Here is a 13040-nt window from a genome sequence, read left to right as displayed (position 1 = left end):
ACATTTGATGTAACCGTGATTGTATTGGCTAAAAACTCAAATATGACATTTACTGAGGGGACAGGAACAATAGAAGGGGAGACAGATTTTCCTAGGGGGTTGAACAAATAATTGATAATGGATCATTTGAGATGAGATCACATGTAGCAGAGTTAGGGTAATCAATTAAATAATCATTGTATACTCGAGGAATTTTTAGTGGTTTTATAGATTAGTTATGAGGAATTAGATTGATACAAACAATTATTGATGGGTTAAGACTGGGGATAACCAGGAGAAAGAGATTAGCTCATCTCGTTGGAATGTTGCCTAGGGCTAGGGGAGCAGTAGTGAAGTTAGGCAGTATTTAGGTCATAAAAGTGAGCTACCAAATTAAGGCCTGGCTATTTGTGGTTGTTTTTCAAATTGGGTTTTTCAAACAAAAAACAACACACCTAGTATGATGTTTATAAAGCCTTGTTGTTTCAATTTTGGGGGGGTTTCAGCAGGTCAAGGGTGATAGGTCTTAGAGGAGCACACACACAGTGAATTTTATGGAGTTTTTAGGTTTTGGCTGAGTTTGGGGTATATATGATTTCTTATGAGAATGAATGTCATGAGGACTTAATGAACACTTGGGATAACTAACATTTATGAAATATTTAGAATAATGGTAATGTTTAGTATACTATGGGATTAAACAGTTCGTTAAATGATTTCAATTGCCTCTGAACTCTGTTTTAACATTCTGGTGTTATTTTAATCATCCACACTAGTAAATTCTAAAGGCATGAGAGGAGGACTTTAAGATAGTTTATTTTACTAAGTTGAGGGTAATTTATAGTACTGTGAAAATTGTGAAGAAGATTATAATTTGGTAATAATATATTTGATTTGAACCATTAAATAACAGAAGACAGAGTGGAGGAATGGCAATTGGATAATGAATTACCAATATTACCAAAGTGATTGTTTAGGTAGGTGGTAATATTGACACATGGCCAAATCATGTGTCAAAAAGGGGGATGGTTGGATTAAATATTAAATATATACGAAGGAGAGGACAAAATACTTAAAAAAACAACAACATGTATGATAGTTTATTAACCACACCTGTATGTCAGAGGATTTGTGCCCCACAGGTGAACTAAAGGAGAAGGTGACCCACTCTATTTAACCAGGAGACTGAAGCAGGCCTGGCGGGAAGGGCCCTACCAAGTACTGCCTTTGCCAGCAGAATAGCTGAGAGATCCATCTGGGTGCATGTCACTCACTGCAAAAAGGTAAACCCAGCTACACCTGACGAACAAACACAGAGTTAGGAGAAAGAACCGATCACCACTAGGGCTCGGGGGTTGGCTCCTTAACGAAGATTCCCTTACCCTGTCTGATCATCCCTGTGTGAGTTCGATAGAAGGTGAAGCAATGGGTTGGCCTCTGGCGTCTGACATGTTCTCAGGGCGAGGGTGGGGATTCACAGGTCTCCCGACGGTAGGTAGCTGTCTGATTGTGGGGGCCATATTCCTAACACACACAGACCCTCCTGTTTCAGCCAGAAGTGGTAGTTAACCTAACACAAGTTGAAAAGGCATAGGAGACAGCTAGACGTAGGGAAAGGGGAAATACTAGGGACTTTAGGGAAGGATATGTCAATCTCCATACACAGTTTAGGGACAGGTGTAGTATTGTGAAAGTAGGGAATTATCAGAAATGGCAGTGCGACCCATATGAGGGTAGGTACTGTCTGAAAGTCTGAATTATGCTAAAACAGATTACAGACCTGACAAGTGAGATATCTTCTTCAACTGGGGCACCCTATAGAGTAAACCTCTCTGAGGGAGGTAGTGAGATAGTGCAAACTATAGACCTGAAGGAAGTAGTACAGATGGAGACGGAGTAAATAGATTTTAACCTGTGGTTGGAATGGATTCAGTATACGGTCTAAAGAGGACTGTTATGCCTGTAGGACAGCCAAACCAAGGTTAACAACTACTCCGTTCCCCTTGACAGGCTTTGACTCTCTGTCAGGTTTATCCTCCATGCAAGCCACCTGGGAATGTGGTGAAAGAGTCTTATGGTAACTTGCACTATCTGTATCCCCCGATAACAAAGTCATTCCGACCAGGGTTGCCTCAGTTTGAAGTCACAGGGGATTCTTATTGTTTTTCTAGGACTAATAAGATAGGATACAGGGTAAGGCATCTTAGCTCCTGCTCCCACACAGAGAATGTCACAACTAAAAGAGACCATGACTAATCTCTCCTCTTTGTTGCAGCCAGAGGATTTTAGGAACCAAAACCAGGCCCGTGCCTGGTTTTGATGGTTGTGTGGTGATAACTGATTGTGAACTCACCTACATACGCAAACAATCAAACGTGTCAGAGACTGGTGAGTTGTCACGTAGAAAGTAGGACCTCCTCCTGGGATCCTTTGATGAAAGGATATATATTGATGGGATAGCAGTACCCCGAGGGGTTCCAGAACAATTCAAAGCTAGGAATCAGATCGCAGCTGGGTTTGAATTAAGTATTTTCTGGTGGTCAACAATTAATAAAAACATAGATTGGATGAATTATATTTACTATAACCAGCAAAGATTAGCTGAGCAGACAGCGGCAACTAGCTTAATGACATGGCAGAATAAAATAGCTTTAGATATGCTTGTGGCTGAGCGGGACGGGGTTTGTGTTCTGTTTGGATATATGTGCTGTACTTTTATCTCCAACAAGACTGCTCCGGACGGGCCCGTGACCAAAGCGCTTGAGTGACCATCACCACGCTGGCGAACGAACTGGTTGAGAACTCTGGTGTTGATAGCTCCATAAACGGTTGGTTTGATAACATATTTGGTAAAATGGAAAACTATTGTTGTGACTATTCTGGGTGAAGTTATAGCTTCTATGGGTATACTTGTTCTTTGTGGATGTTGTCTTATTTCCTGTGTCTGAGGGTTGGTGAGAAAAGGAGATGGAGAAGGTGGTTTCCAAACAGATGGTGAGATACGGCCCAATCCCGGACTCCGACCTAAGGAATGAAGGATATGACCTACCAGGCTTGGTGGAGTGACACTCTAGAGGGTGTCTAAAGGGGGCCAAAATGTACTTCCCTGTTGGTGTTTTATGTTTTAATAATCTTATGTTTTGTGTTCTATTAATCCTGTGTTTTATGCTTTATTAATCAAGTTAACCATTGGGAATGTTTGTCTTTCCTTATGTGAAGGTTTGAAGTGCCTGGGTGACTTGTAGCCAACCGTTTGCAAGTTGGGTGTAGATGGAAGGACTGAAGGCCTTTTATTATCAAATTGTCTATTAATAAAAGTGTTTATTTTTGTTTGTATTGTATTTTAATGAGTGACACCCTAGAGGGCGTCAAAAGGGGGATTGTTGGGTTCTATTTTTCTCATAATTGGATCTGTATGTGATGAATAGCTTGGAAGGAATGCATTAATGAGGAGCATAGGTTTGAACTGTAGGCTGTGATTCATGTGGGGAACGTTAGGGGCTAGGATGAGATAAGACTTGTATTTCTCACAGATACGAACACTCTCTCTTTGTTGTCTGTGAAACCGTCCTTGAACATGGGTACATGGAGTACAGTGGAATGGTGTCTTTTGGGTGCTGACTCCACAGGTTATAATGATAGCAACTTATGCCTGGCAACAATGTGCAACAAATGGAGTGCCGAGGAGTTGGGACCAACCCCTGCACCAACGGATTGGCTGAGTGGAGTCTGGACCACACTCAGTCCTTTGCTCTGGTTGGCCAACAGAAGAGGTGGAGGCTTTCTGTCAGAGTATTTGAGAAAGAACTTAAAACAATGGATCAGTTCTCTGAGTGCCCTGCGTGGTATCTCAGCGGACCCGTATATACGAACCTTCATACTTATCATACATACATTTTGCATATAATAAATTAAGCTTGGATTGAAGATCTCTTGATTCTTATTCCAATACCAGATTTGAATTACGCAATTTCTAACACTAGCTAGCACAAATATATTGTATTTAGCTGCTACAGTACAGCTAGCTGGTCGTGTTGGCTAGCTAGCAATGGCTGCTGTGTTGACTTTGTTTGAATAACGGCGGCGCTGCGAACAAATGTAGCTGGCTAAAAGGATATTGTATTTAGTTGCTACCGTTGCTAATAGCTACTCGCCAGCTAGTCCAGGAGGTGAGTTAGCTAGCTAGCTAGCTTCGTGCTACACCCGGCACCGCCGAATACAATGCTAACCTACAATAACTACCCACAACAGCCCACGATGCCTACCTATAATACCTAATAATATACAGCCCACGATGCCTACCTATAATACCTAACTACAATCTAAATACATAGTTTAAGCCTTACTCGACAAAGCCCAAGCTATGTATAAAGCCAAACTTACCCGGTGGCAGACTGCAATCAGTAGCTGTAATTAAGTACAGTAGCTACCAACTACCTAACGTTAATGCCTCGGATAATGAGGTTAGAAAAACAGCTGAATGGTAGGTAGCTAGCTGGCTTAATTACAGGTACTCTTAAGCGTGAAATAACATTGGAAACAACTATCCACAGTTGCTAAAAGTTACCAGTAGCTACCCGCTAGCTAGCTAGCTTTGTTGGTCCAGGTAGTGGGTTAGCTAGCCTCGTGCTTCGCCGGGCTCCGCCGAATACAATACTTACCTACAATAATTACCTACAATAACCTACAATAACTACCTAAGTAAACTACCTACAATACCTAACTACAATACCTACCTACAATCTAAATACATGGTTTAAGCTTTACTCAACACCATATAAGAAGCCAAGCTTACCTCCTGCTAGAGAAAACACAACCTCTCCCGACCACAACCTCTCCTAGGAGGTTGTGGTCGGGAGAGGTTGTGGTCATGCACTATATTCCCTGTATAGTGCATGATACCCTATTCCCTGTATAGTGCATGATACCCTATTCCCTGTATAGTGCAGTATACCCTATTCCCTGTATAGTGCATGATACCCTATTCCCTGTATAGTGCAGTATACCCTATTCCCTGTGTAGTGCATGATACCCTATTCCCTGTATAGTGCAGTATACCCTATTCTCTGTATAGTGCATGATACCCTATTCCCTGTATAGTGCATGATACCCTATTCTCTGTATAGTGCAGTATACCCTATTCTCTGTATAGTGCATGATACCCTATTCTCTGTATAGTGCATGATACCATATTCCCTGTATAGTGCAGTATACCCTATTCCCTGTATAGTGCATGATACCCTATTCTCTGTATAGTGCATGATACCCTATTCTCTGTATAGTGCATGATACCCCATTCTCTGTATAGTGCATGATACCCTATTCCCTGTATAGTGCATGATACCCTATTCCTTGTATAGTGCATGATACCCCATTCTCTGTATAGTGCATGATACCCTATTCCCTGTATAGTGCATGATACCCCATTCTCTGTATAGCTTATGATACCCTATTTTCTGTATAGCGCATGATACCCAATTCCCTGTATAGTGAAATATACCCTATTCCCTGTATAGTGCAGTATATCCTATTCCCTGTATAGTGCTGTATACCCTATTCCCTATATAGTGCAGTATACCCTATTCCCTGTATAGTGCAGTATACCATATTCCCTGTACAGTGCAGTATACCCTATTCCCTGCATAGTGCAGTATACCCTATCCCCTGCATAGTGCAGTATACCCTATTCCCTGTATAGTGCTGTATACCCTATTCCCTGTATAGTGCAGTATACCATATTCCCTGTACAGTGCAGTACAGTATACCCTATTCCCAGTATATAGTGCAGTATACCCTATTCCCTGTATAGTGCAGTATACCTTATTCCCTGTATAGTGCTGTATACCCTATTCCCTGTATAGTGCAGTATACTCTATTCCCTGTATAGTGCAGTATACCCTATTCCCAGTATATAGTGCAGTATACCCTATTCCCTGTATAGTGCTGTATACCCTATTCCCTGTATAGTGCAGTATACTCTATTCCCTGTATAGTGCAGTATACTCTATTCCCTGTATAGTGCACTACTGATCAAAAGTAGTGCACTATATAGGGAATAGGGTGCCATTAGGGACATAGCAGAGATAATAACATATCCAGACTCGTCGTCTTTAGGTCATACAGTAAACTACAGTATTGTTATGATCAGTCATCAGTGAGCTATAGAACAGGAAGTTACTGTAACTCACCATCAGGTGAAATTGGTCTACTGTACCAATCAGAAAGGTTTCCTGTGTTCAATGGTCGGTAGTCGGTTTAATTGCAATCCTCCTTGTTTAATTTCTGCAGTGAATAAATGCTCTGGCCCCATATTAATAAGATAAATAGCTGTTAGATATCAGTTAAGAGAGCAAACAGGAGGGTAGCCATTAAAGTTCATTGCAGGGTTGGATGACAGAACTGGAGATGATTGTTATTGCGCCACCCAGTGGTCGAACACCAAAGTGCATGGGGTTCTAATAGAAACATTTTTCCACTTCACACTTAAAGGGGAATTTCACCACGGGGGGATCTGGCCTTGTTTTCATCAGGTCTGAGGCATTTCTAGAACAGTGAGATGTGTTTCACACATAATTGCCCAGGAGGAAGGCAGGTCTGTGCTAATTCAGAAACATCAGAGGGTTGTATTCATTAGTTCACCACAGAGGGTTGTATTCATTAGTGCACAAAAGCAAACTATTTTGCAACAAAATCATTGACATCACATTGTAGATTAGAGCCTCTTGGAGTAAAGCTTCCGTTGCAAACATTTTGCTACAGTGTGCACTAATGACTATGGCCTGTTAGCCAATCATGATGATATCACATGTTTATCATGTGGGCAGTGTATTTGACAAACTCAAAATGAGACAAAGGGTGTTTTAAAGAGTTTAATAATCCAATGTTTTATATACATGTAAAAAAAGGTCAGTTATGAACATGTGTATCCTGAGTTTGAATGAAAAGACCATATGATGGCAGTATACAATACATGGAACATCCTTGAGTATCAAAAAACATCCACGGATTTGGAAATTAAATCAGAATTGTACATTTCCATTGAAGCTCTCCTATTTGGGGCAATTTAGATTGGTATTCACTTACAGTAGCAGAAAGACTGTCTGTGTTTCTGATACCACCTATCAAACGTATAGGAAACAGCATGCTCATATAGAAAACATCAGATAAGCAGACAGAGTAATGAATACATGTGCTGTAAACAACATATGGTGTGTGTCCCAAATGGCACCCTATTCCCAATATAGTGCACTACTTTTGACCATAGCCCCTATGGGCCCTGTTCAAAAGTAGTGCTATGCATAGGGAATAGGGTGCCATTTGGGACACGCTGTCTTGGGTTAGAAAATTAAAGCTGTATAGTCACACATATCAAGAGAGGACTGCATCTCAAGCTTAATACTGTTGCTATTTAATGTGCTAAGAATGCACTTAATGTTGATGATGTTAGGCAGTAGCAACAAGAACTTCAGGAAGTCTCCACAGAACATGACTGACTGGTTGATGGCAGCCATCTTGAATACAGTACTCTAGTGGTAAAATGTCTACTTTCACACACTGTCTGTGAGAAAACTAATTGGTTTGGTCATCTTTGAGTGGTCAGAAAAATAAGACTATAAATGCATATTCCTTAACCATGAAATAAAATGTACATGAAATGCCAGAAGATAAAGTTTCCATTAACTGTTGGGTAAAACAGGTTCAGACTGTCTGAGACACATTATGCGTCCCAAATGGCAACCTATTCCATATATAGTGCACTACTTTTGACCAGAGCCCTATGGGCACTATAAAAGGGTATAGGGTGCTATTTGAGACAAAGTCACTGTAGATCACAGACAGTTGACTAGGTTGTCCCTCTCCTCTATCTGTTTGTCCACTGCTAGGTCCATGGCCTCCAGGAACCTCTCCAGGGCCACTGTCGGGGTCTGGCAACAAGAAATCATAGACAAGTCAGATTCTTGTTGCATAGGAACGCAATGAGCAGCACCCTTTCCATATAAAAATAGTTTCTTAAGAGAAAAAAAATCTTCCCATATAATTCTTCTTCAAAAAAACCTGTTTGAATTTTGCGTGAAACATTTGAAAACTTCTAAATACCTTCACAAAAAGAGCATGGGCCAAAAAGGGTAGTTTCCTCAGCGCTCTTCCACTGAGCCCTTTGCTCTTTCTGGAAAAGTCAACAAGAGAAATAAGCGCAAAACATCATTCAATTCTACTCTGATATAATCCAATGCATGCACGCGCACACACACACACACTTACATTTACATTTTAGTCATTTAGCAGACGCTCTTATCCAGAGCGACTTACAGTTAGTGAGTGCATACATTTTCATACTGGTCCCCCTGGCCCCCCGTGGGAAACGAACCCACAACCTTGGCGTTGCAAGCGCCATGCTCTACCAACTGAGCTACACGGGGCCACTTCTCAAAGGTAGTAGCTGGGTGGCAGGTCTGAGATATGAATGGCAACGCTACTGAGGGCCAGTACTCACATGGAGATGTTCCTGAGAAGCAGGCTGAGCTCTGACACGTTGCTCTCCCTGAAGCCCATGGTCTCCAGCTCAAACATGGTCAGCAGTTGCTGTCTGGGGTAGATGATCTGGCACTAGACCCATTACACAAAAAGGGGAAAGAACACATGATTTCTACCTCTGGACGCATTTATTGAGGTTGACGTTTCGGTACAAGACCTTTGTCAAGACCCTGGCACTGAACACAAACATGTCAGTGAAAAGACACCTCAATAACTTTGGTCAGAGTAACTGTATCCTACAGTAGAACCTCAAAGATACGAACCCCAGAGTTACAGACTGACACATCTTTAAGCACATTTCAAAGTTACGGACAATTCAGTGTTTCAAACGGCCTCCATTCCTGAAGAGGTCCTACTGTATTCATTACACAATCACATGTTGGTGTGTTTTTACCTTCATGAGTTCCTCCAGGCAGGACAGAGAGATGTTGGTGTGTTTTTACCTTCATGAGCTCCTCCAGGCAGGACAGACAGATGTTGGTGTGTTTTTACCTTCATGAGTTCCTCCAGGCAGGACAGACAGATGTTGGTGTGTTTTTACCTTCATGAGTTCCTCCAGGCAGGACAGACAGATGTTGGTGTGTTTTTACCTTCATGAGTTCCTCCAGGCAGGACAGACAGATGTTGGTGTGTTTTTACCTTCATGAATTCCTCCAGGCAGGACAGACAGATGTTGGTGTGTTTTTACCTTCATGAATTCCTCCAGGCAGGACAGACAGATGTTGGTGTGTTTTTACCTTCATGAGTTCCTCCAGGCAGGACAGGTAGATGTTGAAGATGCCCTCTACAGACGGAGGGCCGATGTACTGCTTGATGTCTGCTCTGTCCACAAACGCCAGGTCTATCTTCTCTGTCACGTTGGAGGTGGTCAGAATCACAACATTAGGATACCTGGAATATACAAGATCAGCTGGGTAAAACTACATACAAACCAACACACTGGAGGATGGAGGATGAAGTGGTAGAATGCCAGAGCTGCTTGGAGAGAACATGGTTGTATCCCAAATGGCACCCTATTCTCTATATAGTGCACTACTTTTGACCAGGGCACTGTGGGAATACAGTGCCATTTGGGACGCGCCAAGTAATAGGAAGTAATGTTAAACAGTGCTTTCATGAGTTGTTGCTTCAATCTATGGGACCTAATGTGTGAACAACCACGGTAGATTAACTGAACATGAGCATGTCTGACTGACCGCTTAATCTGGTCCAGCTGTGTGAGGACAGAGTTGACCACTCGGATGGCATCTGAGGGTTCCGTTCCGGCCTGGGAGGCGTTCCGCGCAGCCGTCAGACTCTCCACCTGGTCATCAAACAACACAGTTACTCTAGGCCCTGCAATTGTAGGAGTTAACTGGGCCCTGCAGTTGTAGGAGTTAACTGGGCCCTGCAGCGGTAGGCTTTAACTGGGCCATGCAGTGGTAAGAGTTAACTGGGCCCTGCAGTGGTAGGCTTTAACTGGGCCCTGCAGTGGTCGGCTTTAACTGGGCCCTGCAGTGGTAGGCTTTAACTGGGAACTGCAGCTGTAGGCTTTAACTGGGCCCTGCAGCTGTAGGAGTTAACAGGGCACTGCAGTTGTAGGCTTTAACTGGGGCCTGGAGTTGTTCCTGACCACATGACCTGACCAGGAAAACCTCTGGACCACTGTTGTAGGCTATTCATACTTTACCTCATCGATGAGAACAAACACCAGAGCCTGCTTGTCATCGATCAGTTGTTGGATCTTCTGGAACATCTTAGTGACCAGTTTACCACTCTGGAACAAAGACACATTACCTGTTTACAGTCAAACAATACCAATAATTATGTATTCATGTATGTTGATGTTGTATAGTTTTGCTGGTGACAAATCCAATTTCCCCTTGTGGGATTAATAAAGTTTATTCCAGTAAATTCAATAAGACATGTAATGAGAAGCAGGAAGAGCTAACTGTACCTCAGAGAACCACTTGGAGAACAAACTGTGGCTGTTGATCTCAACAAACTGCCCATAAGAGTACCTGCAGGGAGAATAGGACAGGGAGTTCAAGTTTTTATAACCCACATGGAAGTCATAGACTCTGAAATACATGGATATTGCATTGATTAATAGACAATAAAACATTCAAGTTAAAATACAAGGTAAAACCATGACAATATGTACATTTCCATTTGGGAATACAGCACATGGTGGAATGAATAGAGGAGGTGGAAAAACATCCTGCAACAAGTTTCCGCCAAAGCCCTTTCCTCTGAGCGAGAGCTCTCTCTCTTACCGGTCCGATAGTCTGATTGACAGCTTCTGGGCCAGAGCTTTACACAAAGACGTCTTCCCTGTGCCCGGGGGTCCTAATGTGGGCACAAATATAGACACACGATCGAAATCATTTCAAATTATATTGCTTTTTAGAGATATCACATGTATGCTTATTATAGTTGGCACATCCATATTTTAGGCATATTATATACAGCATATTGAGGATTGGCATAATCATAGGATATTATACATTAATATCAAATGTATTACCATATTCTATTATCATATTATATAATAATATAATATATATTATTATATTAATGTGTCAAGTTAACAAGATCCTGTTTCTGTTACCATGAAGCAGGACAACCCGGTTCCATGAGATCAGGTTGCTGTCCACGTTTTTGTCAGAGAAGTAAATCGTGGTTGAGACGTAATCCAAGAGCTAGAGGGGAAAAGACGATGACAACAGGATGCAGTTCAAATAATTCCATCAATGTAGTACCACTGGCATCTATCTACAACACTCCGTTAATAGCACAAGTTATTAAGGTTGATTCCCAAATGACACCGTATCCCATATGTAGTGCACTACCTTTGACCAGAACCCTATAGGCCCGTAGAGTGCCATTTGGGACGCATCATAAATGTTTCTTACTTGTGTTTTGACCCCGCTCTCATACACCAGACTCTCCCAGATGCCATGGAACTCAGCTGAAAAAAAATACCACACACAGGGGAGTAATCATGTATTTGAATCCATTTAGAAGAAAACGTCAACCCTGGCAGCCATAGAATTACATATAGAACAGTAAATTAGTAGAATCTCTGTTAACATGGGCCCACCCACCGGCTGGTAAGAGCCAGTGATTGGCTGCAGAGAGCTCCTCCTCCTCCAGGTTCAGAGTGCTGGGCCCGTCATCATTCAGGGTGAAGATGTGGATGGACAGACTGCAGCTCTTCAGATCTATGGGCTGGAGGAGGAAAACAACCCAAACATCAGACATATGTCTTACAGTGCACTGTACTGCTTTTTACCAGGGTCCTTAGGGCTCAGGTCTAAAGTAGTGCACTGTATAAGGAATAGGGTGCCATTTGGGACTCATACCATGTTGCATTAACATACAGCTGAAAATGTATTATTAATTTGCCACTAAGACATACTGTATGTGCCAATTAGTGCCTACAGGACATGATTTATCTCAAGCAACTTGAAAGGGAGGGAAAAAAGTCGGAGAAAAATATATCTGTACAGTAAATGCCGTTAGGCTGTCATAGTACTTTACTTTTCTCTCAGCATCCACTATGGCCACTGATTGGACGTGTTTGATAAGGAAGTCCTCGTCAAACTCTGTCCACCTGTATGCCCCGAACACCATGCGATGACGGTTCAGCAGGGCCAAGACATGCATCTTCACGTCAGACCTCTTCGCAGTGCTGCAGTCAGTGTAATACGCAGAGAGAGAGAGAGAGAGATGAGAGAGAGCAGTGTTGTTAGGGACAAGAAGAAAGGAATGGAAGCATGTCATGAATACAACTTTGAAAAGACTAACATGCTGGGGTAAATCATTACATAACTGAGTGTCCCAATTGGCAACCCTATTCAATGGGAGGGCCCTGGTCAAAAGTAGTGCACTATATAGGGAACAGGGTGCCATTTGGGACACTTTCATTCCCCAGTACTGTAATACTAGTTCAGTGTGAATAGAGCTTTTGAATATGCACTAGCTAGTACCTGTTAGATTTGACGTGAACCTCCACATGGATGTTGTTCATGTCGTTGGGGTTCTGCTTCAGATCCCCTACATCCATTCTGTCGCCCTCCATACCTTCAGAGAGATTAAAATATATGTCAAAATTATAACATTTTCGAGGGGAAATACAATAACTCATCGTTCAGTCTAATGTAATGTCTCGACAACAGTACACTTGTTGACATCACCAACATGAACAAGAAGTACTTATCTGCCTTTAGAACTAACAACAAAATAAGTATAATTATCTAGTTAGTATGACAACAACACATTGAATTCAAAGCATCAAGCTCACAGCATTTAGCTACTAGCCAAAGTCGCAGAGTGACACGCTTTAATCTGTTGCTAGATCTCGCTAGCAATTGTTGTTACTAGTGTTACGTGTAATACAGCTATTGCGATTCGTCAGTTATTTTGTTGAAGCTTTAATTCAAGAAGTTTACACAAAATTGCTTACCTGAGTTTTGGTCCGGTATCGACTGGACGTCAGTCGAATTTAGCGCGCAGTTTTGTTGAACCTGAAGTAGATGCATTGT

General features: G+C 42.1%; 1 protein-coding gene across 1 annotated transcript; it reads right to left on the bottom strand.

Moving 5' to 3' along the window:
• Nucleotides 1-6841: 6841 nt before the first annotated feature.
• Nucleotides 6842-13032, bottom strand: LOC311126920 (pachytene checkpoint protein 2 homolog). The gene is made up of 14 exons (XM_084158627.1): nt 12962-13032; nt 12486-12579; nt 12037-12187; nt 11601-11724; nt 11409-11464; nt 11105-11195; nt 10770-10842; nt 10451-10514; nt 10184-10270; nt 9711-9817; nt 9252-9405; nt 8474-8586; nt 8077-8146; nt 6842-7904 (listed from the first exon to the last, which is right to left on the bottom strand). Exons 2-14 carry the CDS (start codon nt 12575-12577, stop codon nt 7809-7811), a joined length of 1278 nt encoding a protein of 425 aa, XP_084014753.1. The 5' UTR covers nt 12578-12579; nt 12962-13032; the 3' UTR covers nt 6842-7808.
• Between the last annotated feature and the right edge of the window lie 8 nt (nt 13033-13040).

The sequence above is a fragment of the Coregonus lavaretus genome (assembly GCF_964263955.1).
Source record: "Coregonus lavaretus genome assembly, chromosome: 3".
NCBI lineage: Eukaryota > Metazoa > Chordata > Actinopteri > Salmoniformes > Salmonidae > Coregonus > Coregonus lavaretus.
This window is presented reverse-complemented; position numbering and strand designations above follow the sequence as displayed.